This window comes from Dermacentor albipictus, chromosome 2 (genome assembly GCF_038994185.2).
Source record: "Dermacentor albipictus isolate Rhodes 1998 colony chromosome 2, USDA_Dalb.pri_finalv2, whole genome shotgun sequence".
NCBI lineage: Eukaryota > Metazoa > Arthropoda > Arachnida > Ixodida > Ixodidae > Dermacentor > Dermacentor albipictus.
Window position 1 is genome coordinate 20,440,424 of NC_091822.1, and position 27,611 is coordinate 20,468,034.

Consider the following 27,611-nt stretch of genomic DNA (forward strand, 5'->3'; position numbering starts at 1 on the left):
CACAGAGATTCCGCTTTGCACGTTGGTGTAGATGGGACAGTTCTTCGAAGTAGTTGGCACCGTAGTCGTTTGGGAGGTGCCCTCGGGCTTCTAGCAGAGATTCTGCCCTTGTGCACGACGCCCGTAAAGGTCTACAGGAAGCCGCTGGGAAACAGGTTCCAAGTCGTCAGGGTCGACTTTTGCGTCTGTAACTGGGTCATCGCGGCATCTTTCAAGGTTCAGTAAGGTACACATGGCACAACATTTCCTAGCAGTTCCAGTTCAACATCGCGATCCTTTCGTATGTCTCCCGCCAGTTTTCGAGGTCTATAGTCAATAACCCACGAAAGTTCGGTTGGTCTCAGGATTGTTAACAGCAGGGAGACCGCAGACACGGGTGCTGTCATTTTGGCTATTGGCTTGGCCTTGGTCTTCTTTAAAATCTCCGGAAGAAATTTTTACTCCAGCGGTAATCTATGCAGCCTGCGACTAGCTCGATAGTCCGTGGCAACGTTGACAATGTTTTTACGGCTTGAGTTTGCAGGCAGTTTCCCTTACACATCGAAGCATGTCCACGAATGTCACGTAGTTGGGACAGTGAAAATCCAGCAGATCAGGCACTTACCCGGGATATTTTTTCGGGGGCGGGGGGGGGGGGGCAAACGAAGGTAACCTTTATATGCAAATGAGGGGGGAGTACCTTTACTTGTACAAATGTGAATAACGCCCACCATTCACCATAAAAACGCGCAAACCCAGAAAAGAAAAATGAAACAAGGTGCGCTTTACACGTACGCCTGCGCGAAACCCCTCTCCTTTACTTGGCAAACAAAGAACCACGTCAAATGGACTCGCGCAGGAAAGAAGAGCAGAAAAAAACACTGCCAAGAACAAGTAAAAAAGCAAAAGTGTAAAATAAAGATTACTTTAGTAGAATAGAACTTAAAAAAAAACAGCAGTTGGCAAGAAAGGCACACGCAACGCGTGGAGTTAGGTTGATCCGCCAACCAATCACCGAAGCAAACAAATCGTCGTCATGCGGCCTTTTCAATATGGCATCGTACTTGATAGCTCCAGAGCATCTGCTGTTCTTGAAGAGTCTTTTCATCGGTAGAAGCAATCAGGTGTGCAACATACATGGACAAAATGTATGGAGTCTTCACAAGTCTGCGGTGCAGTTCATTTCAGGGCTGCACCAGTTTTACTCATGAAACTTCACTACAAACTGAAGTGAAACCTCACAAAAAATAGTTGTAACGAAGCAAGCATGTTATTTCAGTTCAATAAAGAATCAGTCATTCGCCATTTCAGTATAATAGGCGAGAAAACATTGCGTGCTAAAAATTTCATTTTTGTAGTTACCGCCTTATTTGGGTAACAGAAAAAGTTTGAAGTACCAATTATTTGCAGCCCCGCGGCGGAACAGTGTATGGCCGTTATGAGGGCGTGGGCGGGGCATCATTGCAGACTTAAGTTGTATCTGCCTATAGTAGCGTTTCTTCAATTAGCTCTCGAAGAATTATACAGAAATATATATTTGCGGAGCAATCACTGTACTTTTGGATCCCGCGTTTAATGCTCTAACACATGCCACAACCGACTCGTATTGGTGTTTGGGAAGTTACGTAACAATGCGTGACCGCCAGTTGCGTAAAACCACGTATGGCGCACGAAGCTGAGATTCTAGACGTACTGCGCCCACCGCGGAAGGTTAGAAAACACACCTATTAGCACAGTAGGGAAGTGGCTACGTCAGGCGGCTCTAACAATAATTGTAGAAGCGTCATTCAGAACAGACAGAATTGTCCTCCACTTCCGGCGGCATTTTCTATGTTTCCTTTTTAAATAAAGAGATGCTGATCAATAAATATTTTCGTAAAGAACAGCTAAATTTCTTGATTTTCGCCTTTCCTTCCAGTTTGGCTGTTGTCTCGGCCGTCTCGCTTAGTAGATCGCTTAATTTCTCAACTCCTTGAGACTCTTGTTTCCAGTTGGCAATTTTGCGCGAAAAGCGCTCTATAATTAGGTAAAAACCAGACGAGTTAACGGCTGACAATCATATTGCCAATGAATTTAAGGGTTATTGCAGGGTTTGATGATGGATGCTGTTTCGCATTATTTTATTTTCCGCCTTATCTAACCCATACCACGGGTACATTGTTTCGAGGATCTGTGAGCGTCGAGGTGAGCCGTCACTCGAGAAAATGATGAAACAAAAAGAATGGTCAATCGCACTTTGCATTTTCTCTGGCCGCAACTCGTTCCACGTGCATACATACCAGCTGACCACGAATTGAATCCCTTCCCTGGTCCCTGGATCAGTCTAGAAGATTAAGGTAGAACTAACGAAGCAACAATGATGCGCGTGACCGTTCAATAGACGGTGACAACTGAATGCATATCGAGTTAATCGTGCGGGCACCGAATTGATGTGGAAACTGGCTTCACATCCCAAGAGAAGCATATAACTATGGTCATCCAAAAGGAGTCAATAAGGCAACAAAATGTTGACCGCCGAATAGCTGTCAAGTCTCAACATTGATTTGGCGGCGCTTTAGGAATGTGTGTGTGAAGTGGTGGCGTGGGCGAAGAGGGGGGGGGGGCGAAGCTTCTAATTTCGGGGTGGGGAGGCGGACCCCCCTGGGCTCCCCTTTGGGTACCTGCCTGCAGCAGATGATACAGTTAACTACGAAACAAACTCTATTGGATAAACCTATTTCGAGAAAAGCGGTTTACACTCAAACCACACCGGCAGCAGCGACAGTCGGCGATCGTCTAAAATCTGATGTACGGGTGAAGTGCGTCGGCATCTACACATAAGTCGTCAAATGTTCCAATGTGATTGCTCGTACCCGTGTGCCTACAAGAAAGCTTTATCCCTCCGTCGACGCATAGCAACACTTTGTCTATTCTATAAACTTTACCATTCATCACTTAACAGTGCCTCTTACATAACACCACCCGCATACATATCTCCTTGCACTGGTCACCGACTGCAAGTTTCCCGTACACGTACGAGAACTGTTAATTTTTCAGCATCTTTTTTTCCTCGTGCAGCCAAAGACTGGAACAGCCTTCCTCGCAATAACGTCGTTCTCACCTGTCCATCATCTTTTTCTACCAATGTGACTGAGTACCTGTTGTCACTAATTTGAGTGTTATATTTTTTATGTGCACCCACCCCTTTTGTAATACCCCCTAGTGGGGTCTTTCAGGTAAATAAATGAAATGAAATGAAATGAAGTACTACACAATACGTGTCAAGCATACAATCTGGTGACACAAAGTTCGGCGCGAACAAACACAACAGAAAGAATCAGCGATGACATTCATGTAGGTTCCAAGTAATGTCGGCGTGTATTGTGCCGTCAGCGATATAAATGCAGTATTTTTGCGTGTGAACACTGGCATGTTTACTTGTGGGGTAGACAATTCACTATACGAACTGATCACGAAGCTCTAGTCCCATTGCTATGTTAAAAGAGTCCAGGACTGCGACTATTAAGAATTTCAAGGTGGAGCGCAAGATTGCTATATTACAATTTCATCATCGAGTACTGTGAGGGTGACCAAAATGTAATTGCGAACGCATTGTAACGCTTACCTATCCCTCTCGAAAGTGAACCAGCGCTAGATAAGGAAATAGTGTCTTTGGTTTCATATTGTATTACAAAAGAAGAATTCAAAGCAGCTACACAAGCAGACCCAGTGTGCCAAACATGAAAAGACAAAATAGTACACAGATAGAGAACCGCGGCGGACCTTCCGCCAAAGTTACAGGCATATGCTGCTGTACAGTCTGAATTGTCTTACGTGGATAATCTGCTTCTCCGAGGTGAACGTATCGTTTCTCCTGCTTCCTTGCGTCAGACACTCCTGCCTATTGCTTATGAAAGTCACTTAGGCATCACGAAAACCAAGTTCAGATTGAGAGGCATCTACTGGTTATCTGAAATGGATAGGCAAGTTGAGGACCTTATTGGAAACTGCTCTGTGTGCCAGCAAGCAGATAAATCTGCCAAACCACCTTTTGCTCCATTACAACCTGTCGGATGGCCGTTAAGAGCATGGGAAAAGTTAGCCATAGACATAATAGGCCCTCTTGATCGTGCTACACAGTATGCACGTTTTGCTTTGGTCATGGTTGGCTATCATTCCAAGCGGCCCGAAGTTGCTTTTATGCCTTCCGTCACATCTGAGCCCATCATGCGCACTTTCATTTCCATAATAACTAGAGAAGGATTTCCTGATCCTATTGTGTCCGACAACGGACTACAGTTTGTTTCTGCGCAGTTCGAAAACTTCCTCAAGGAAAGATGCATTAAGCATTTCTTGTCTTCTCTTTACTACCCACAGCCCAATGGACAGGTAGAAAGATTTAACTGTGTCCTTGCACAGTTCATACAGATTGCTATTTTGTAACAGCGAGACATCAGGCGTGGGTTTTTGAATGCTTATCAATTTACAGGTTTACTCTACATATGACTACCGGTGTGTCTCCACCTATGCTGCTCCGTAGCCGGCAACCAGGAACTCGTGTGGACGTCGCAAACATGCCTCCAATTTATCCTGAATTCGCTTCTCCAAAGTTGCGCCAAGTGCAGAGTGGAGTACAAAAAAACAGGAATATACTAAAAAGTATGTGGATCATCGTCACGCAACAACATGTCCTCAGTTTCAGCCAGACGATCTCGTTAGGGCACGTACTTCACGGAAATCTGGTCCTAAATACTCCAGTCTGTTCAAGAGTTATCGCAAAGTAGGTCGAAGTACTCTCCGGCTTGAAAATGGGACGCGTTGGAATGCTTCTAAACTGGTGAAGTACTCGGTACGTCAGCGTGAAAAAACAAATGGAAGGAGCCATTTCGATGACGACACATCCTTTGACGATAGTTTTCCACCTTTTTTTCCAGTTCCTAATAGTACCCGTTTTCCTGAGGCAGCCACAACTTTGCAAACGCCTGTTTCACCGCCATCATCGATTTTACCCGTGCAGAAAAGTATCCTGACCGTCCGTGCGACACTCATCCCCAAGACACGGCCCCTGAAGGCACTCAGGACACTGACACACCTTCCAGTCTTTGTACTAGTAACACTTCCGCTGTTCCTCCTCTAAAACCTGAACCAGTCCTGCGTAGGCCTACACGTGAAAAACAACCTCCTCTACGGTTAAGGATTGTGATTCCAAGTACCATTCTGCCTTGGTTTAATATCTACAGATGTTTCAACTCTCCCATTCCAATTCGGCTCTTAACGCCAAAAGTCTTTCCTTATATGTTTGTTAGGTAAATAGTGCATAAGTAGTATCCTTCAAATTGGGGGACTTCTGGCAGCATAAAGGGCGCAATGCGCACACTGTACTTACTCCTATACTGCAGATTTATCAGTGGATCATTGTGGTAGGAACGCTTTCCCTGATTTCTCAGCATCCCCGTTGAAGGGATACCATGCGTTTCTTGTACCTTACATTTCTTACAGCATAAGCCTGTGGTACTCACATTTTCACTACGGTAATAGCCGCCATGCGAATTTGTCTTTCATGCCAAAAAAGTTCTGCACTTTATTGAGGTTTTAGAATCCTCACGGGGGGGACTATCCCAAATACTTGGGAGTGTAAAACGCTTTATAGGCACAGTCTCCAATCCACGACAGTCACAGAGCTGTCTTGAGTCACTCTCAGGGTGAATGAGCCACACATCAGTGCTGTCCCAGGGGGCACACTGATGTTCGCACTGTCTTTTTGTACTCTATGAACTTTTTCATGTGAGATCTGTGTGTGCAAGTGTGCAGCTCATCGTCATGTGTACTGAAACTCTTCAGAACTGTAGTGCAATCATGTTTATTTTCAGTCTTCATGTTGTGTATTTCTCTTAAAATGGGGAAGTCAAAGATGTCCGCTTAAAAATAGAGTTTGTGATCGGTACATGTACCTGAATTTTCTATTATATATATATGTCTTCACCACACATGCGTGTTAGTGCTAACATGTACTCTTTACTAAATGCAATCCAAATCAATAACATGACGTAGTGAGCCGCATTTTCACTGCGATTATTTTTCCATTTAGCCAACGCCAAGTAAAATGTGCAAATGATACATGTTTTTAATTGATACTAGTAGAAATCCTATTCATTGTATAAGGATAAATGATAACGTCCAAAACTTACATTGGGAAATCTTCATTGTGTAACGCTGAGGCTTCTGTGTTCTTCTGTGATTCATGACGTGCTTTTGTTGCGAGGAGAGCGAGTATCACTTTTTCCTCTCAAGGGAGAGGTGATGTGGTATCCTTTGTTGCCTTCCAGTTTCAGTTTCAAATCGTTTACGTCAGGGCTACACTCAAGGCCTAGCGCTGTAAGTTGCCTGGTGCGTTTCCCCTCGCTGAAATAAATTAATTCTTGGCCTGGTCCCCGACTTGAACAGTGTGGCTCCTTTAGCGGCGCTGCGCGCCCCGGCCGTTTAGGCCTCAAGCCGTAGGTCCTCCATCCGACCGTCCCATCGAAGCTATAACAACATTCTTTTACGAAAAAATACATATTTTACTTGTCTTCACAGTGCCTTGTTTCAAGAATTCGTTTTCAGCATCTGCGGCAATGGCTATGCAGTTATTGTTCATGTATTTGATCACTTGACAAATTATATAAGGAGGAGGCTAAGCAGGAACGCGACCCCCCTCCCCTGTCGTATGAAATTTCTGGCTACACCACTGCTCATAGTGTATACTATCAACGTTCCCTATCATTTCACGGCTCAAAAATTTCGAATAGAGTACCAAGGTTCATTACAAAACTTCAAAATCATCCACGCATAGAGTTCTAAATGCCGTCACGACATCTAATCAATATTCATTATGTATAGGAGAGCACTATTAGTCCGTGCTGCTTTGGACTGTAACTTAGCATACTTTTCTGTTATAAACTGTTGCGTTGGAGGTCCTTCTGAAGAAAGGGTGATTCATTAGTGACGTTGTGGGTGACGTTGAAAGGGTGATTCATTAGGGTCGTTGGTCATGTGGGTCTCTAATAACAACGTCGGTCTTTCTGTGCTTCCCGTGAAGCACCAGCAACCATCCAGACTACCACTGGACACGACGGTGCCGACTATTGACAGGCAGACAGAGAACCCACCTTCAAGGTGATGAAGTCGAGAATCAATGGCAAGATGAATATCGCTGCAAGTTGGCCGTTGAGGAGAGCCCACTAATTGCGGGAGAAAGCCTACGCAAACGACTTCGATGAGAACAGCGTCAACCCAAGTTTCTCAATCGACTGTCTGTAATTACGTCAAGGGCGGGTCGAAGGTTGCACACCAAAGGTGACCTCCGGCAACAATGTGTGACACCATGGTTGAGTTCTTGCAGACTGTACGACAGTTATAATTGGCTGAGAAGAAGCACATTGAATTTCCACGACGAGCTAAGGGAGCACATCAACTGCTTATCCGATGGATCTTGGGTGTTGTGGAGCTGCTCAGACACGTAAAGACTTGGACGTACAGCGCTGGACATGTAGTGTGCTCTAAGAATCCCGGAGCCCTTCTTCTAGACCATCATCATATAAATTTGTTCATAAAACGTGTTTTTTCATCTATCAACCTTCGCTTTGGATCTCTATTTGCCCGGCACCAGACACGGCCCCAGCCCTAGAACCTTTCTGGCCACTCGGACCATCCACTTCAAAATAGAATCCCGAACTGGCCACCTTGGCTAAGGATCACCTGGCTAAGGATCCAGCTGATACTGTCAACCATATCGTATTGCACTATGTCGGAATAGAAATTTCTCCTTCTCCTTCCTCGCCACGACGTAGTGCAGGGCCCGACGAGTTTGCCGTTCACTATGACCAGGCCGCTACATCTCACCCACTGACGCTCGTGAGATGGGCCGACCTGGGACCGGTTCCTTACTCCTTTCGCCAGCTGGCCTATTATCGTCGCAAAGAGCACCAGAGAAAACTGACAACACGGAAGGAAAGCGTAGCGATCAGAAGTTATTCGAATAAGAAATTGAATTTATGCCTTGATCCCACACAATAAGTGCTGGCTGACAAACAATAAACAAAATGTACATATCCGCACAATTTCAACAAAAAAATATATTGACTCGCCATGCTGGTGCTGCGAAATCAGATGTGTTGAAAACCACGACTATTACGAGAGGGGGGAGGGGCATGCAACGTTTGCTTGTTCAATTCCTCCTCCGGGGCATCATTCAGCCACAGGAGGATGTGCATGTGTGGACTTCCACTTTACTAGAATTTCCCGACAATAGTACCAGCGGTGGCAAGCCGCCGCTGTTCATATTGCTATTCCGTTTCCCTTATTCCCTCCTCGTATTCGACCTGGTCCTCGTGAGCACTAACTATGCGTTTTCTACACATAGTGGTGCACTAATAACATGAAATCAGTTGTTAGGCTGGTCTTCTTATGTATGGAATGCTATAAAGTTCTCTCCCTACGCCGCAACCTGCCGTTGCCGCGGCAGCTGGGGCAGCTGTAATCTATACCGCGAAAGTTTTCGGCAAGGGCTACGTGCTTCCAATTTTCAGTGGGAGAAGCTTATCATTATTTAAAAATTAAACTGTGAGGTTTTTCTGCCAGAACCACGATCCGATTATTAGGCATGCCTATTATGAGGAGTCCGGAAATTCCGAACTCCTAATGTTTTTGACGTGAACCTGAGTTTAAGTGTCGACGCTGAGTGCTCTGAAGTTTACTGCAAAATCATTTTCATCGAATAATGCTTCCGTCTCAGCTGGTTCATAGTCCACTCATGATTACTTTAATATATCGTTCACCGTAACAAAGAACACCAGAGAAAACACGTAACATGTCAGCCCTTTGTAGCCCGTACGTAATGTTACGCTTCGCATTTTTCCTCAGAAAATGACAAACTAGCGTATATATTATAGTGCTTACCGACGAGTAATATTCGTTGAGCTCCGTGTCACTCCGGATCCACAGCGGAAAACCAGCGTTGACCTTCATTTCTCGAAGCTGAACAAGAAGACGAAAACATCAATGCATGAGTAAGCTGCACTTATTAGTAAAATACATTACCATCATGGCGCCTACGATGTAAGCATAAGTCCTCTTTTGACAATTTTCTTTACCTTCTCTGCAAATTGACGTCTCATTTCGCACAGGAGTGTTCAGATATTTGCCGCTTGGTACATAGACGTAGGCATACGTCAGTAAGCACGCTGGTAATCGACTTACTCAGACGAACCGTTGAGTCTGAGTCTGACTCAATCTTTGATTAGTCTGAGTCTGAGTGAGCCTGCGGAGTGAAATTCTTGCGAGTGTAATTCCATATTACCATGCCAGAGTAAATTGTGGTGAGCCAACGTCTGAGTGAGCCTGTCACAGTAAATTTTGGTTACGGGAGTAAGAGTGAGGGGGTATAGAGACATAAACACAATGCCTATTTTGGGAGTGAGTCTTGGTGGTTCCGGTTATTTTACCAACCTGCTTACCAAAGCAAGTGCTGTGCGCGTCTCTCTTCAACCTTCGACTAGCACTTCACCTCATCTTGCCTGACGAGTGACAGCGACAAGTGGCTTTCGGGCCGAAGTAAATACGAGAGAAGGCGAGACACTTACGTCGACGTGGCGTGCTGGCCGAGTATCGGCGACAAAAACGTGTCCCCGTAAATGTCGAGTGCATTTCCCGGCAAAACGAAACAAGAGCGGGATAGTTTGGAGTGTTCTTTTTATTTTCCGCAGACACAATTTCTTAAGTTTCATTCAATCAGCACTTGGCTTTAGACCGTGAAGGCGATACACTAAATTTCCATGATTTCCCTAAAACAACACTATCTCAAAGATCACAGGTAAGACTACATAAAACTAGCCTTAAAGAAGACGACAAGCAACTTCATATACCTCTATAATTAACCCGTAAAACACGCATGACAGGATGCACGGTGAGTAGAATGGATGGTGCTCCTGAAGAAAAAACTTTGCAAGCTGTGTGCAGCAGCTTCTGGACGTGTAAATTTGTGATTGCGGTCCAGAATTAACGTTGAAATGTGATTGGTGAGTCCACGGCAATCTCTGTCGTAAAGGGCACGAGACATACACTTCTTCTAGGTGTCATGTCATCCCAAAGCAGTGCAACACTCGTCCATTTGTAGAAATCATTCACGAGGCACAGTGTGGTTGTTTCAGCTTTTTCGCCTGTATTAACTCTACTTTAAGAATCTACTTTAAGAAAGTACTGTAAGAAAGATCGATGCGGAGTTTGACATAAAACACTCCTGTTTTTTGTTCACTGTCGTCAATCCCCTTCCTTGCTTCCATACCAAACTAGCTAAAGAAAATATCAAACGTTGCTTTCCCAATTTGCAAGTGAACAGAAACATGGCGTTGTAATTTATAGAATGCAATGTCAACCAGCACTGCCTCCACCACCACAGATGACTTCTTTCTTGATCGGATGGAAAAGTATAATTCTCTGTGCTGCTGTTCAGCAATAAGACCTAGAGGCTACGCGCATTCCGTTGGTCCTCTAAATTTTGCATCCTTTGGAATGTGTCTTGCACCTAGATATTGTACGCTATCTGCCTTCCAGTGTTTCATTTTTTGAAAAGTCAGTTCTCCATAGTTTTGTGTGAGTTATATTGTGTCACATCTCTAGCACGCAAGCCACTCGTCACATGGAAGCACCGCTTTATATAAATGGAAGACACGCCAGATAGGTGACTGTTATAGTGTGAGCACAAATGCTCGTACATTTTACACAATACGAATCACTAAACTTGAAGGGAACTTGAACAAGTCAAGCCCCAAAGCACGCAAGATTTCTAAATTGTGCCACTATCGAGACACGACTCTACAAGCTCAGTATTATTGCGAGAAAAATTATATGGCAACCCCAGCCAAAGATTGATAGTCCGCGTCGCCTTGATTTTCCGGATATACTAAGTATATACTTGTTTAAATAACCATTTGTCACACGGCTGCATTCCAACAAAGGACCTACAACACAGGAGCCTGATATTATAACTCTTAGGCCGCGGACGCTTTCTTTAGCAGGATGCATAAAAGGGCGAATCCCGGAACAGGACAAATTGTACAACTGCGAACATTTCCTTCTGAGCAAGCTGCATGGCTTTCCCTTGTAGTTGCACGCTACATTACAGTGGATACGGCTGCTTTCTCTTTTTTTGTCTTTTTTCCGCCTTGCGAGTGTCCGCACACCTTTGCTACTTAGGTTAAGAAATAGTAAATAAAATGCCCTTCAGACATTCCACGTCCAAAATACGTTTGGCATTTGATATGCCTCGGAGCTTTTGATACAAAAGGAGCGACTACTGGAAGCAGGCTATCTTATTCGAGAGCTTTGTCAAGTGGTAGGGTAGACTGCTTTTTCTTTCTTACCCCCAATGTGTGCTGTACACTGTAATGGAAACTGAAATGAAGCTTCGATTGATTGATTGCTTGATATCCACGTACTGTTACCAGTGCCAGAAAATGCGCTGAAATAACTAGCGGAACCGGGTCGTAAACGTGAGCGCAGCCATGAAAGGAGAAAGAAGGTTGTACTGTACATGCATAGGATATAACATGGTTTAAAGAAGGGGGCCCGAAAAGTGGAAGTGCATGTTGCATTTCGAGCTCCGCAAAATCTATCAAGCATATGTAAGGCCACTGATCCGTTGAGAATGACGCGCCGTGGCTGCGCAAAGAACCGTCAGCCGCTTTTTTGCACTGCGCGTAAGGTGTCGTATATCGCTTCCTGTTTTCGTGCGGCAAAGTGTACACGGGGCACACAGGGAGATGCCTCAATGAAAGGCTGAGGGTACAAAAGCAAAAATTTAACTGTTATCAAGAGGAACATGTCTGCGCCCATTGTGATGACTGCAGGTATAAACCACTGTTTCGGGATTGTGTAATCTTGTTTAGAAATACAGATAAAGGTACGAGAGAAATTGTCGAAGCCAGCTTTCTTGCCAAAGAAGCTCACTGCGTCAGCGCTCCGTCGATTACTCTAAGTAGAAAGGGAAATGCCTTTGTGGAAAATTTTGGCTTGCAGGTGCGATGATTTCCAGTATCTTGGTTGGTATAGGTACCATGCTTTTCTGAAATAAAATTAAGTTGGTTGCGCAGATCGGGTCGTCTTTCTTGTTCGTGTCAATGCAGCGGTATGACTTAAATTCTCTGTAATGTGACTGCATGTGTGACGTGAATTGTCTAGAACTTTGTGGAAGACAGGAAGGCACCAGCGATCACTCTGGGAGCTTCGATGACTCATGTATCAAAGCCGACACGCTTCTCCGGAAGATCATATTTTGACGATCGCTGACTGTGTTTGCCGCTGTTGTGTTGTGTCTTGAGTGTAGCCTGTTTTTCTGGGCACAGGTTGGCCCAATAAATGGTAATTTATGCATTCACGGTATTGCTACTGTGTTCTTTACCATCACTACCACGTGGTAATATAATCATAAAAGCTATAAACCTTGTTGTCAACAAATGTGCCAGCTTTTTAAAATTATCCAGCCATGGACACTTTTTTTCTTTCAGTCAGTAGTGCAGAAGTGTCAATATAGTTTCTATTAGGCGACGCAATGTGCCTTCCTGTGACTGACCATCAATAAATATATAGTCATCTACGTATCGAACACCTTGTCCACATGAATGTGAGATAAGGCACCGTTGCCTCACTTCTTTCAAACTGATAGCAGTGTTGTAGAACACTAATGCCACTTAGGGTCCAATGCAGAACTCTGCTTTTTGTACGCAGCAAGTTTCTTGATCGTGCAAGTGGGTGTCGTCCACTGATAAATTCCCAAATGTGCTGATAAGAAGCCGCTGCTTATGCCCTGTAATATTCTTGAATACCAATTTCTCCGTCTTTTGTACCTTTTCTTGCATGGCCTTCAAAAGAGGCGTGTGTCAAACGAAGCAAAATAAATCTACAATGTGAATCGAATGAGCAATGGACAATGTTTCAATTATTTGATTTGATGGCACAACCCGAAGTTGCATTATTGGAAGACATGGGTCTCTAGGCCAAAGAACACTAAATTAGCTTTGCCACGCCCCTTTCATAGTTACTGTGTATGTAGGCTCGTGCCATTTTTTATTTTTTCACGATCAAACATATATACGAGCTCTTATGCCTGCTTATTCACAGCAAGTCCAGCTTCTGTAGCCACTTTCTCACTTTTTAATACTATAGAGGGTCTCGTGTGGCCGAAAATTCGGAATTGGCGTGCCGCATCCCGTGTCCAGCGTCGTACGCCTTTTGTGCGAAAAAGCCTTCCGAACCAAGCATGCCCAACCCCACACGCCCTTTATGTAGCGCAAGGAAGTTGCTGAAATAATTGAATTTCGCAAAGTAACTTGCGTGAGAAAAATCATAAAGTACGCCTCAAACACAACCTACAGACATGGCAACACTGGATAGTAGTTTGAATATTCGAGAAAACATAATTCTGTTACGCGGAAACTCAAACACAAACTTCTTTCCCAGCGTCTCTACTCATAATAGAACGGCGCGCCCGGTTACGTGCAACAACACCGTCAGATGGCGCTCTCCGCGCATGTGCGTCCCGCACAAGAAACCGCGTTTCTACCAGAAAGATCGCATTCGTGCATAGCGCTTGCTGCCAGCGTTTCTTGGTAAACATTACGGTTATATAAGCTTCACTTGCCGGGAAGCGCGAGAAACATTCGAGGAACTTTGACTTGTAACGCGTTCCACTCTTGAAGGCGAAACTTAAGGGTCCTCCAAATTTTTCTTGGACGCCTCTGGCGGAAGAATAATTCGCTTGGAGCTTTCTTTTCTTGTAAGAGCCGCTTTTGCCTTTCTTTTTCAATTAGTTCGGCAGAGAAACAAAACCGAATTCCTTGGATGCATCTATAACTGCCAAGTGGTCATTCTCAGTAAGAATGTTGCGTTGTGAAAGGGAACGTCAAGGGGATCCCCACGTCTCATATTCGCTTTCTTTTAACTTAAGTCGGCATTCCCTTCTTGACTAGCAAGTACAGATAAAAGCTCGCGAAACTGCTTTGGTGCATGAAGATTTTATCTAGGGGCGAAGCTTGCTACTTATGGTTGCGCAGGTTGCCTACCCCAAATATGGCGCTTCACAAGTTGGTTGCTCTTTGCAGATGGAAGCTGGGATAAGAGCTCTGCCCACATTCATTCAATCGATTTGTTTATTGGTTGCAAACCTTAAAGTACGCAGCAGTTGACAAGGCCAAAAAAAAGGCACACACAGATCAGCATTGTACTTCCAATTTGGTTTATTAAAAAATATTACCGTACAATATATGCACATTTGACCCGACTATCATATAGATATGCATCATGTAGATATGGATATTGCTTGCGCAAGCTTGCATATCTTTGGTTTTTGCATCCGCTAAGAATGATTCTGATTGTCATCAAAGTGCACGAAACGTGAGCCAATGTGTTCACTAACACGGAGGAATTGTTACACCCGCAGAAAATTATTGCAAAAGAATTTTGAAAGTCAAGCACAGGCTGTCGAAAATAGATGAACAAGAACAAAAGCTTACAAGAATGAAGTCGCTGCAAAGGCACGTCATCGAAAAAATTTCAAAACTGCCACAGACAATGCAAATGTATGACAGTTTCGAAGCATAATTTAATCTGGTACAAGCAATATTGTGCATAAAAGCAAGCGAAAATGCATGCTTCGATAAACAAAAATACCTTAAAAAAGGTTCGTATATTGTTACATTGAAGACATTACTTTCCTGTCGTCGCAAACTGAACATTAAATTGCATATTAGGGTATAACATATAGTATATTGAATCTAGAATGCGTTTTTTTTTTCTTGTAAATAGGCGCAGGTTAAATAGCATTGCTTTTGGAATTACGGTATGGAAAACTGTTTACCATCTCATTGTTCTAAGCAGTTCTGTGTGGAGCTGTGCTGTTACCTCAAATATAATAAATGCGCGCCATATAAAACTATAAATGGCAGGTACTCTCGCGCTTAATATGAGCTACAACATGCGACCGCTTGCCACATGCTTTCGCGTTGTAGCTTACACTGGGTGAAATCAAGGAAGTTTCTAGATTGCTGAAGTCGAAACTTTTGTAGCTTCCTCCAGAAGGGAAGCCAACGCTTGCGCATCCTCGACCTCTGAAATAGCGCCTTGTTGGGTGACGTTGGCTTTAAGATTAAGTGATTTGGCTCAGTTATTGTACTGATAGGCTAGTTGAAAATAAAGATTGCTTCCAACAAAAGTACTGACTTTCTCTGAGTATCGATGACATTAGCTCCAATAAAATATGATGTTCAGATTTCATAACTAGATGCGGTAATACAGAGATAGACAAGTATCTGTCTGGTAAAATAAGCCATGATTACCTCGTCGGAAGTGCGAGAAAGCGCATCTTCACCATAAGATATCGTTTTATCGTGCCGCTGCACGGCCCTCTTAAAATAACTGCGGTGCGGCTTCACCTGCGGGACAGCATTACCACTCCAGCAATTCTTTTTTTCAAACCTCCTTGTGTGCGACAGTACAGAAGTCAATCCAGGGGCTATACATCTGCGTCATCTTTATTGAAATGTCTAAAAATGGTAAACAGAGCGAAAAAAGCTTTAGTAGGTCTTTTGGTCACTTCAACTTCGTATTTCGCGCAAGATGAAAATGTGAACACAAGAACATTAACGCTCATGTTCCCTTGGGTGTTCGTCCTTGTATCCACAAGCGCACTGCCTTTGCAACTGTAAGGGCTGCCCAACAAGCCCATCTCGGCTGTTTTCTTTAGCAAATACAGTGAAAGCTCGTTAATTCGAACTTCAATAATTCGAATTTATGGATAATTCGAACTGTACGATTTGGTCCGGCCAAGCTCCAACAGAAGTCTATGTATAAAAACGTCCGTTAATTCGAACGCGAGAAGGTTCCCTCACGGATAATTCGAACTGCCGAACGGCCAGAGAAACGCGCCTACTGCCTACACAAAAGGCTGTATTGCCTCCTAAACGGAGAGAACGGCGAGAGAAGGCAAAATCGGAAAAAAATCTAACCGACGCGGGGTCAGCCAGAAGGCAGCGGCGGCTGCGGCCTCAACGTTCTACGTAACCTCCGAGACTTCTTGCCCGTTGCGAATCTCGGAGGCTTTGCAAATCTTGTACAGCTGCTAATGTTGTGCGGAGATGGCACGGCAAGCGCCAAAACGCAGCGAATCAAGTACGTCGCAGCTGCGCTTGCAATCAAGAACCAACGAATCAGGGCCTTCGCCACCTTCACATGTTCGGCGTCTTTGTCTCTGCAGTCTTCATCGGTTGTGTACCTCTGTTTTCAGCTTAGGAGGTTCGGCCGTCGCGATTCATTGTGATGGTGTTAAGCCTCGGCTAACGTTTGTTTCGGTGGACATCGGTGGTGTGGCACAGTCGGACCCAGAGCTTCGACTTGAAGATGGTGTGTGCCCGCGGCACACGCCATCACTTTCTGACACGCCAAATTTCTGACATGCCCTGCTGCTTCCAAATCGCAGTGTACTGTTGCTCTCCTTCAGTTTCGTTAGTTCGAACTTTCGTTAATTCGAACTGAAGCGGCTTCCCCTTGCGGTTCGAATTAACGAGATTTTACTGTATTACAGAACTTATTTTTCGTCTCTTATCACCACACCAGCGCGTTTCTTGAGCTAACCTTGGTAAGTAGAAGTCTTCACGCTCACGGAAAAGATTGGGCGTACACCAGTGCCGTGAAATTCGGCGAGTGTTAGCACTGCGGGCTCAGGCTGCGCTCACCTTGTAGATGGCGGCCTTCTTGTTGGCAGCGCTCATCCAGTCGACGAGATCGAGGAGGATAGCAAAGGCGTCCTTCACGTCGTCCGCCATCTCTTGCAACTGCGATCACGAAATTCGAGAGACAGGCTATAGATAAGCAGCTATGTTGCAACTAGTTTTACTGCTGTCACAAGCCAAACATGCTTTGTAATTGGACGCATGTGCCACGATAGCTGCTAAAGCACGTGTAATGGGAATCACAACATGGGGAACAGCGACACCAGCAACTGTGCTTTTCTTACGAATTACAGCCAAGTTTCGGAGAACTTTCCATGCATACAAGAATGGCTGGACGCTTGCGCCATTTGCAACAAGCGAACCAACTTCAAAGGAATATTGACTAAACGATATGTTCTATTTCTAGACCTAAATTTATATTATTGCGACGAAAGCTGACGGTGACAATATAGAACCAGATCTTACGGAATGCAACGCCAATAAAATCTTCAGCAATTTTGGTTTCATCAAAACTGAAACAAGTATGTTCCTCTTCAAACTATTCGCAAAGACCTTCGCAAGGCGACTGGGATAATGAACGCCATTTGTAACTCTGCGGCAACATCCATGAAAAAGCAGATGTGTCATAATCTGTTTCAATCCCACTTACACTATTGATTTCTTGTGTAGTAAGTTACTTCCACAACTACTTTTCCGCTACTGCTAAGGCACCGCAAAGGACCTACAAGGTCGATTTGTAATTTGCCATTCCATGCACAAACCGCAGCAGACTTTATCAAGCCTAGCATTCGTGCCGTTGTAACTTCATTCCAGTGCAGGCTTGCTGGTGAATTTTTTACTCTAACACCTATGAACATTTCGATAGCAATTACTATCTCGCTGAGCATACCTATGTCTTAAGCAAAGGAAAATTGTTACCCATCACACATGTAGAAACTGAGGTGCTCAGAGAAATGAAGACACTCAGATGCCTTTGAAATTTCTTCCTTAGATGATACTCGTTATTTCTTCATGATTAAAACCTCTAATTTATTTGCTCCTACGTTGCAGATAGTACTCGTGTTATTGATTACATTCCCAAATATGCGAGTTAGCCACCATCACAATAGGAACTTCATTATTAGTTATAGATTGGACGTATTCTGTCTTTCATGATTGGATTCATTTTACAGCATGAGATGCTTTCTATCTGGTACAGCTTTCGTCAATAGATAAATGTTAAGCCTCACTGCAATACCCTTTTCTTCTCATTTGTCTCTATGATCCTTGAGCATGCTAGTCTTCTTGTTTAGCGCTGTGAACTCTTTTTTTTAGCTATAGTCCTAGTATATATCCAAAACGATACCCATGTTTTCTTTAGTTCGCTTCTCCAACCAATAACTATCTTTGCTGCACTGTTTACAACAGTTGTTAGCAGAGCTAGAGTCATGGATGCGTTTATACTATCTGCGACGTTTCCTTGGGCTAGTTCTGCAGGCCGGCACCACCATTCATATTCCGCGAATGTTGGAGCCTCAACTATCCTATATTTGGTGCTTATATTCTGTCGCAGCGCTCAGTTATTTACCGTATAACATTTCGCTAGAATTGCAGCTTGGGCTTGTCGGTTTTTCATCCTGGTGTTAACAGCACAAAACGTAGAACGGACACGAGACGAGAAGACGACACCGCAAGCGCTACTTGTGGTGTCGTCTCCACGTCTCGTGTCCCTTCTACGTTTTGCGCTGTTAACAGCTGCATTATATTATCGTTACGAACACTTGTGCCGAAACAAGTTTATTCTCAGGAGACGGACTATGGTAGCAGCGCAGTCCAAAGCTGTTGGTTCTTTTCCTCCTCTCTCACTGCCTTCCGTATCTCCGTTGCATTTTCCCGCAAGCAAACGAAGTCCATACGGCGCGTCAGGACAGACAAGTAGAGACGAAAGGCTTGAGGTGAGCAATATGAGCCAGTTGCGGTTCGTTTGGTGGCCAAGCATCGCACAGGAGGGGAGATATTACGTAAGTGAGTTCGCTCAGGTGGTCCACAACTACAAATTCTTTTACAAACAAAGAGCTTTTTGACACAATCCACGCTTGCTTTGCAGCGTCCAAAGAGCCAAGTCTGCTTTTTCCAACGACACTTGTTCGTGACGGTCATCGTATCACCATTTCGAACTACTTTTCGAGGACAGAGTACGAAGCTATTCGACCGGCTTCAGGGAGACGCAAGGTCTTCGACGCCGAATTGCCATTGTACAGAATAAAATGTAAGCAAGGCCTTCGTAGTAACTTTGCATATAGGAGATAAGGTGGGCTATAGCTCGTGGTGTCATGTTTCGCCGTGTTCGATGCGTAAATGACGAAAGGCAGCACGTCCTCCCAGTTCTTATGATTGGAGGAGACGTACATAGCAAGCATATTAGACAGCGTTCTGTTCGTTCTTTCAAAGAGTACATTAGTATGTGGAACATACGGCGTGGAATGACGGAACTGTAAAGTGTACAAATGGAGTAACTCTTCAAGGGTATCAGCAAGGAACTGGTGAGCTTGGTCGCTGATTAAAACGTGTGGTGGGCCATGACGGGCCACAGAAGGCAGTAGTAAGACTGCCACACAAGTAGTAGTGGACGAGGGCATGGCTCCAATTTCTGCGTGCCGTGTAAGGTGGTCAACGCAGACAATGAACCAACGGTTTCTATTGTTAGATAACGGGAATGGACCCAAAGGTCAATTCCTCGAACGACGCACAAAGCGGTGTCAGTGGCCGAAGAGGACCCAGGGCAGCGGTGGTCGGTTGCTTGTGACGTTGGCACGTCTCACAACTAGCAACAGAGGGCTGGGTTGTTGTGTACAACTTTGGGCCCGCGCCCCTGAGTGCGGTGCGACGTTAGTACGAAGCCGAAATGGCCGTGACGGCGGCCACTCTTTTACGACACCAGAAAGTCATATTCCTGAAGGCGCAGCGCCCAACGTGCAAGACGACCAGAGAAATTACGCAAATCGATCAGCCAGCATAAAGAATGTTGGCTGGTGTTTATCTTGAATGGTTTACCGTAAAAATAACATCGCAGCTTCCGTATGGCGATAACAGCTACCAGGCATTCCTGTTCCGTAACCGCATAATTACGTTCATATTTTCTCATGCAACGGCTGGTATGTGCGACATGTTCTGCGCCACTGTGACGTTGTACAAGCACTCCTATCCCAATGCCACTAGCAACAGTATGAAGTTCGCTCAGGTAAGATGGATCGAAGTGACGGGTGCTGGCTTTAGTATAAACTTCAGTGGACATAATGATGCGTCACACTCTGTTGTCTAATTGAAGGCCGCATTTCGTCGCAGAATATTTGTCAAAGTGTAAGATGTTGGTAAACTGGGGCAGAAAGCGACGAAAGTACGAACATAGCGAATGAACGAACAAAGTTCTCGTGCTTACTGCGGTGGCTTGAAGGAAGTGGCCGTTTGAATCTTAAGAGGATCGGGTCTCACGTCATCCTTGTCGACTAAGTGTCCCGGCACCTGTTTTTGTAGCAACATTTTTTCTAGTTTTCGAACAGTCAAGCTTTGGCGATGTAGTCAAGAACGAGGCTGAGGCAGCCGTTATTTTGTTTAAACGTATGGCCAAAGATTATACCATCATCGACGTAATACGTGTGTATATCCCACTTAAGGCCACGTAATGATATGTTCATAAATCTTTCAAAGGTAGCAAGAGCATTGCGAAGGCCAAAAGGCATAGTATTAGGCTCGAATAGGCCATCCGGAGTCATAAATCCAGAATGTTCCTTGTCGTCAAGGCCCTTAGGTGTTTGTCAATACTCTGATTCAACGCCCTGATTCAATACCCCGATTGCAAATCAAGTGCTGAGGAATAACAAGCAGCGTGTAAGCAATCGATGACATCATCGACTCGCGGTAGCAGATAGACATCCTTCTTCGTCATTGCGTCTAAACGTCTGTAATCCGTGCAGAATGTCCAGAGGCCATCTGTTTGTCCAACCAGTATTACTGTGGCTGCCCATGGGCTCGACGGCTGTTGAACGAAACCTTTGTTCATGATCTCCTTGACTTGTTCTGTAATCACTTTGCGATTGGAGGATGACATTTGGTAGGGCCACTGGCGGATGGCGTGTGCTGAGCCGGTATCCTGTGGCGAGCGTGGGACGATGGTAAATGAAGTGGTGCATCTCCATGTGTGAAGTAGGATGCAGCAACTTAACTCGAAATGAACTGTACGATTGCTTGCCACTCCGAAGAACAGAGAGCCTTGCTGATCATGCAGAGGATTGGTTATTCAAAATTTCGGTTATTGCAATGGCCGCAAGCTGTAGCGACATGCGCTGTTAATGCCGCTATTGAGCTACCTGAAGCTTTATCAAAGAGAGCGATTTTCACAACGCGCGCAAGGACAACCGGCGTGGCGGAACGTTTCAACGCCCACAATGTGGCGACTGCTTACGCCATGCACACCACAGAGCAGTGCATCAGTATATATATATATATATATATATATATATATATATATATCTAGCGGAGTTTATGCTGAGAGGCCTAACTGCTCTGTCAACACAAACAGCGTCAACACTAGTTTGAGAAACACTAGCGAGCGTCAGGCACCATGATCGTACAATCACTCTATCGAGAAGACTGACTGTGTCCCTGTCTCTGTTACGCGAGCTTTGTTCGGATAGTGCTGGTATCCAAAACGTGTTCAACGATACTTCGCCACTAGGACAGTCCACGCAAGCGCCGCGTTGTCGATACCAAGAATTACATCGTGCGAACAACGAGAAAAAGCAAGGAATTCCGGCACAAACACTTTCCTGGCAAACAAAATACTCACAGCACAAACACCAAGGGGATGAAGGCACTCCTCGCCGCCTATTCCACGAAAGATAACAGTGGCGTTCTAAGAAAACAACTTTGTGGCCTAGACAGTTTTTGAAAGTGCGACTTGTCCCAGACACAGTTGCCGCAGTATAAACGGGTGCCATGGTCGGTATTCGCTTTGTTTCTGACCATCCTAACAGGGAGATGCATTTCTCTCAAGGACCGCCCGGCGACGTCACCTCCATCGGTCGGGGATGCTATTTTTGCGGCGCCGGTGAGGAAGAACGACGCCGAGGGGACCGACGGCGACGGCGGAGACGGTTGGTCGGTGGCGTCAAACTCTGCACAGATGCCGGGGAATCGTTGCGTCTGGTCTCGTGCGAGAAATTGTCGCTTGGAAGCAAATCGGTCGTCCACAAGTCATATGAAGTACGAAGTCCGGGTAACGAGAACATCGGTGGTATCATCAAAGAGATCAAAGAGGTGGTATCATCAAGAGATTACATCAAAGAGAGATTCTCTTTTGATGTAATCTCTCTGTTCACAAGAGTACCCATTAAGTTGGCTGTTTCCGCAACTAGAGATGCACTGGAACGTGACGATACGCTCAGTAAGAGAACCCCTTTGAGTGTAGACGAGATCTGCCGCCTTCTCGAACTGTGCCTGTCCAATACCTATTTCACCTTCCGAGGCAGCTACTACAAACAGGTCAAAGGAACTCCTATGGGGGCCTCAATTTCCGTTGCCATGGCTAACTTGACTATGGAGAGCATCGAGGAGAGAGCTTTAAATACTTTTTTTCCCGAAACCAAAAGTCTTCCTCAGGTACGTGGATGATTGTTTTTGCATCGTGAAGACGAGCCAAGTCGAAAACTTGCAGAAACACTTAAACTCCATAGACCCGGATATACAGTTCACATATGAGCGCGAACAGAACGGATCACTCCCATTCTTAGATGTACAAGTTACACGAAAAGACGGCATTCTAAAATTTTCAGTCTACCGAAAACCAACCCACACAGGCCGCTATCTTCATTTCCAATCCGACCATCCGGCAAACCACAAGGCGTCTGTTGTAAATTCTTTATTCAAACGAGCCGAAACTCATTCCTCATCGGAATCGGATCTAAAGAAAGAAAAGAGAACGGTTCTCAACGAACTTAAGAGGAATGGCTACACAGATGACTTCATTCGAAAGACAACCAGACAACAAAAAAGAAGAAACAAAATGCGGGACCTTCAGCCGTTTACTTCTCCCCAACCCCAGAAGCGAGTGTCCATCCCGTACATCAGAGGTACCAGCGAAGCGCTCAGCCGAATATTAAAAAAAGAAGGCCTCAAAGTGGCGCACAAACCAATAAACACTTTCAATATCCTCCTCCCTAAACCAAAAGATCGTCCACCAAAAGAAAAAGCTCAAGGCGTCGTCTACAAAATCAGTTGTGCTGACTGTCCGGCGTCGTACATCGGGGAAACCAAAAATCTAAAAGAAAGGATCAGACAACACGAGAACGACGTCAGGACATTCAACCGTATTCGCAGCGCCGTCGCGGAACACTCTGAAGTCGCCGACCACAAAATTGCTTTCAAGGAAACTGAAATCCTTCAAACAGAAACGAACTGGCGAAAGAGACTACTACTGGAGTCATGGCACATTCAGAATACGGAGAATAACATAAACCGTGTGAAGGGCAACCTACCCTCGGTCTATGTCCATGGCCTTGGCGACATGACGAAAAGAAGAAAAGGACGCACAGCCAGATAGACTCCCGCTCGTTTCACCAACACAGAACGTCGGCGCGACCCTGTAACCTCCCCCCCCCCCCCCCCCCCGCGGCCCATCAAGGGCACCCTCGTGAGCACTCCACCCAGCACCGGTCATCGCAGCTCCTTGGAAGCGGTCAACAACACAAACCCCCCTTTCCTTTTGTTCCCCCCCACCTTTCCGTCTGTGGAGTGTCTCCCCACCTCCCGTGTTCCCCCCCCTCCTTTCTTCAAAAAAGACGCTTTAAAAGAGGCACACCGCCACCCCCCGAAGAACAACCCCCTGAAGAAGGAGTCGAATGGGCTCCGAAACGTCGGGCTAATAAAATTCAGTTATTTGGTTGGAGTCAGTCTCAAGTTCTAGTGCTAGTTTGTATGCCTTTTTTATCAGGTTGTTAATTTTAGTCTTTTCAGCTGCAAAGCAATTGTGGAAGGCTGCTATGTATGTGATCTGACTGATTACGAAGGATTGTATCAGCCGTACGTTACTTTCTTCCTTCATACCCTCGTGCTTGTTAGCAATTCGTTTGATTAATCTCAAAGTGTTTGTTACATTTGTGTCTAGCTTCATTATGGTTTCGCCATTTGCGCCTTTGTTCTCGATTACTAGACCCAGCACCTCGAGCTGGTTGACTATTGGGATATTGCGCCTATTCTTCGTGTGTAGCTTGATTTCCTCATAAGCCTTGTTTTTTTGGTATCCTTTGGGAGGCCTGCCACTAAGTGTGGGGTGGTAGAGGAGAAGTTCAGATTTCTCTGAAGAATATGTGAGGCCTGTCCCTATGAGGTGTACCTCTGCTTTGTTAATTGCAGTCTGGAGATAGTAATATCATCCGCGTAGAGTGCGTGATTCAGGGACTCTATGCGATTTCATTGTTCGGGGAGTCCCATCAAGACGAGAATAAACAGCATCGGCGAGATAACAGCGCCTTGTGGCATGCCGCCCCCCCCCCCCCTTCCCCCTATGTCGATCTCAGGCGACGTGAGCCCTCCGACGGAGATGACTGTTTTCCTAACTTATAGGAAGCTCTTGATGTAGTTATACGTCCGTTGCCCTAGTACTATTCGTTCAATGTTTTCCAATATGGTTGCGTAGTTGGCATTATCGAAAGCCTTTTTAAAATCAGGGCCCAAGATGGCTCTTGTAGAGCGCGTTTTGTAATCGATTATCTGATGCTTAAGTTGGAGCACCGCACCGTGTGTCGAAAGGTTCTGGCGAAATTCTATCATTGTATCTGGGTATATGTTATTATCCTCTAAGAAGTTATCTACTCAGTTTAAAATTACATGTTCCATTAATTTTCCGACGCAGAATGTTAGGGAGATTGGTCGGAGGTTGTCGATCTCAAGCTTCTTACCCGGTTTTGGAATGAGCGTTATTGTCGCTTTCTTCCATTGAGCTGGCATTCCTCCCTTTACCTAACACTCGTTTATGTACTGTGTTAGTTTGGCTATCGATTCGTCATCGAGGTTTCTGAGAGTCTTGTTGGTTATACCGTCCGGGCCTGGGGCCGATTTGGTGTTTAACTTTTGTAGGGATGCGCGGATTTCTGCCTCCGTGAGTTCCTCGTCTAATTTCGTGTTTTTATTCCCGTTGTAGCTAGGATAGTTGCAAGGGAGTGCCTGTGTTAAGTATGTCTGCTGTAATGCATGAGAAATTCATCTTCTGCGCGCTCATATGCGTGTATTAACTTAATAATGGCTTGCATGTGGTTTTTCTTGTTATTCTCATGGTCAAGCAGGAACCTGAGCATGTGCCACGTTTTGCCGGTGCCTAATCGTCTGTCCATGGAATTACATATCTCGTCCCATTGTTGTTTGGTAAATTGCTTAGCATGTCCTTTTCTTTTGAGGAGCGCTGTGCCCTTCCTTAACTTTCTGTAATGCTTCTGACCGCTAAGTCTATTCTGAAGCGACTGCTTAGCTTCCAACATGTGGAGAAGTCTGCTGCCGTATTTCTCTAAGTTAGATTCAGGTGGTGCTATTTTTGTGGCAGCTCTGACGTCATCACTAAGCTCCTTAGTCCATTGTTCTATGTCTGTGATTGATCGTTGCTTTGTCGTCTCTTGCGCTCTACGAAATAGTTCCCAGTCTACTAAGTTGATCTGTCGTTCCTTGGGTCTATGCGGCCGTTCTCTGACATGCAACTCCGATATGCGGTGGTCACTACCCAAATCTTCCGGTGTGTTGTGCCAGGTCGCCTGTTCAATATTCTTGCTAAAGATTAGGTCTGGGTTTGTCTGCCTGTTTAGCGTCATGCCTGGTTCGAATGGCAGGGTCTGTGACGAGCGTGAGGCCACGCGAACCAGCGTCGTTCTCTACTTTGGATAATTACTAAGACAAGTAGCCGAAATACGGTAAAAAATAAATAAATTCATCCCTTAATCAACACGTAAAAATATATATTGTAATACTCAATAAACAAATATTTATCAGCTGCTCTGCAACGCATTATTTATTGCCATAGAAGAAACGTGGCTAGTGCTCGAATTATTACAGATACAGGCGATATGTAACATCAAGAGCGGCACGGATGCATTTCGTGTTCTCAAGACTACTTCAACATATTACGTCACATAATACATGCGCTCATGATGACCAAGTGGCTCTGCATTTTTACACAGAATGTCCTGGGAGTCCAAGAATGCCACTGAACTTTCAACTTGTTGAGTGAGCATGACTCTTTGTTTCGACAAGGTCAAACACTGGGCCATTTTGTACGTGGTTGAAGACTATCAACCTGCTGAAACACAGCGCTCACAGGAAGAGAATATTGAGGGACGAAGCGGACTGACAGTTGACCTTCGTCCCATTGTCTATTTTTGTGCACCCTGTGTTTTCATCTGGTCACTCACCTTCAACCACTTGTATTTTCTAATACCTACTCACGGATATTAGCGGGCAATGTTTTGATGAAGAAGCAATAGACGAAATTGTGAGGAAACTATTATCCTACGCAAAACTGCAAAGGAAGCTTGCCTTGGCATGTCGTTCCAAGGGGCGCTGCGTGTCGCGGTCGTAGAGGATGCGCCCCACGGCAAAGCGCATGTACCTGAAGGTGAGGTCAAAGCACTGCCGTGAGAGCTGCTGTATCTGGAAGAGCGAGTAGCGATACCGGTCGAAGCGAAATTTAGCGTGCCTCAGCCGATCAATGGACAGTGGCCCCAAAAGCTGTACGACGCGCCATGCGATGTAGTTTACCACCACGTATCTGCACATAAAAAATCAGAAACAGCAGGTTTGTACTGAAGGCAGCCAATTATTTCGCATGCAGGTTACAATTGAGCACATTTTCACGTTGTTCAATGATGCGCAAGTTCCCATGCAGTGAAGCAAAGCGCTCTAAATTGTGCAGGCAAATAATTACGCGCGCTCCTTTCCAAACACCAATTCTCGCATAGTGTTAGGCGCAGCAGATATACGAAGGGGAGAACCAGACGAATATTCACCTTCTCTTTGCTCTGACATCTCACTATAGCTTTTCATGAAGGTGTGGTAGGCATTATGTTGGAAATTGCGCAGCGATACGGGGTTGTACACGTTGAGTAAGAAGCTAAGTGAATTCCTCGAACTTGCGTTCTCTGCAAGCTATATTTACACGTGCGCTTTATCTTTTTCGGGAAACAGCTTTTCACCGCCTAACAAAAGTTATCGCACAGCGCAAGACACACCTGCGTGTATCGGAAGTTTCTCGAATGTTATCGATGGTTCTATCCGCTGTCTGTTATCACCGAACCTTGTGTAATCTCATTTCATGTATGCGCAACACGAATCGGTGTAGAGCTTTCTGGAACACACGCGTGCACTAGCGATTATTCTGGAACCTTCGATGACTGGTGTACAAAAGCGGACGCGCTTTACCCGCTGATATATTTTCGACAATCGCCAACTGGACTAGTTGCTATCATTGTTCTTTGAGTGTGTTGCTTTTCAGGGCAAACGTTCACCCACTAAAACGCTAGTTTCGTCCTTCACAGTTTCGATGCCTCCTTTACCGTCACTACCACGTGACATCTGATGGCGGTACCGAATGCTCATGTACCAAATGCTCCCACAAAGTCGTGATCCAAGCCCGAACCTGGAAGACAGCACCAGCTTTGCCGCAAAGCATCGAGTATGCAGTAGACTACAAAACGTGCCTACGGAGCCCGGTCTTCTACACGAGCCGATCAGAAAGATCGTCGCCAAGTCAACAACAATAGCAGCTTCAGCGTCCCGATCATGCTTCAACAACCCAAGAAACCACCTACCTTCCGTGGCGCTTAGGTGGACGATCCAGAAACCTGGCTCGAGACTTTAGACAGGATTTCAGCCTTC

At 45.2% G+C, this 27,611-nt stretch overlaps 1 protein-coding gene across 11 annotated transcripts in view; it reads right to left on the reverse strand.

Annotated features, from left to right (window-relative positions):
• The window catches only part of LOC135897954 (neprilysin-1-like), a 752,274-nt gene that overhangs the window by 212,456 nt on the left and 512,207 nt on the right, over positions 1-27,611 (reverse strand). For all 11 annotated transcript variants that reach the window (XR_010563211.1, XR_010563210.1, XR_010563209.1 and 8 more), the window contains 3 exons: positions 26,274-26,505; positions 16,722-16,820; positions 8,896-8,973 (listed from right to left, as the gene is read on the reverse strand). Coding sequence is in view for 8 of the 11 variants with exons in the window: in XM_065426667.1 (XP_065282739.1) it covers positions 8,896-8,973; positions 16,722-16,820; positions 26,274-26,505 (409 nt within the window). In the remaining 3 variants the exon portion in view is untranslated. The remainder of the gene's footprint in view (positions 1-8,895; positions 8,974-16,721; positions 16,821-26,273; positions 26,506-27,611) is intronic.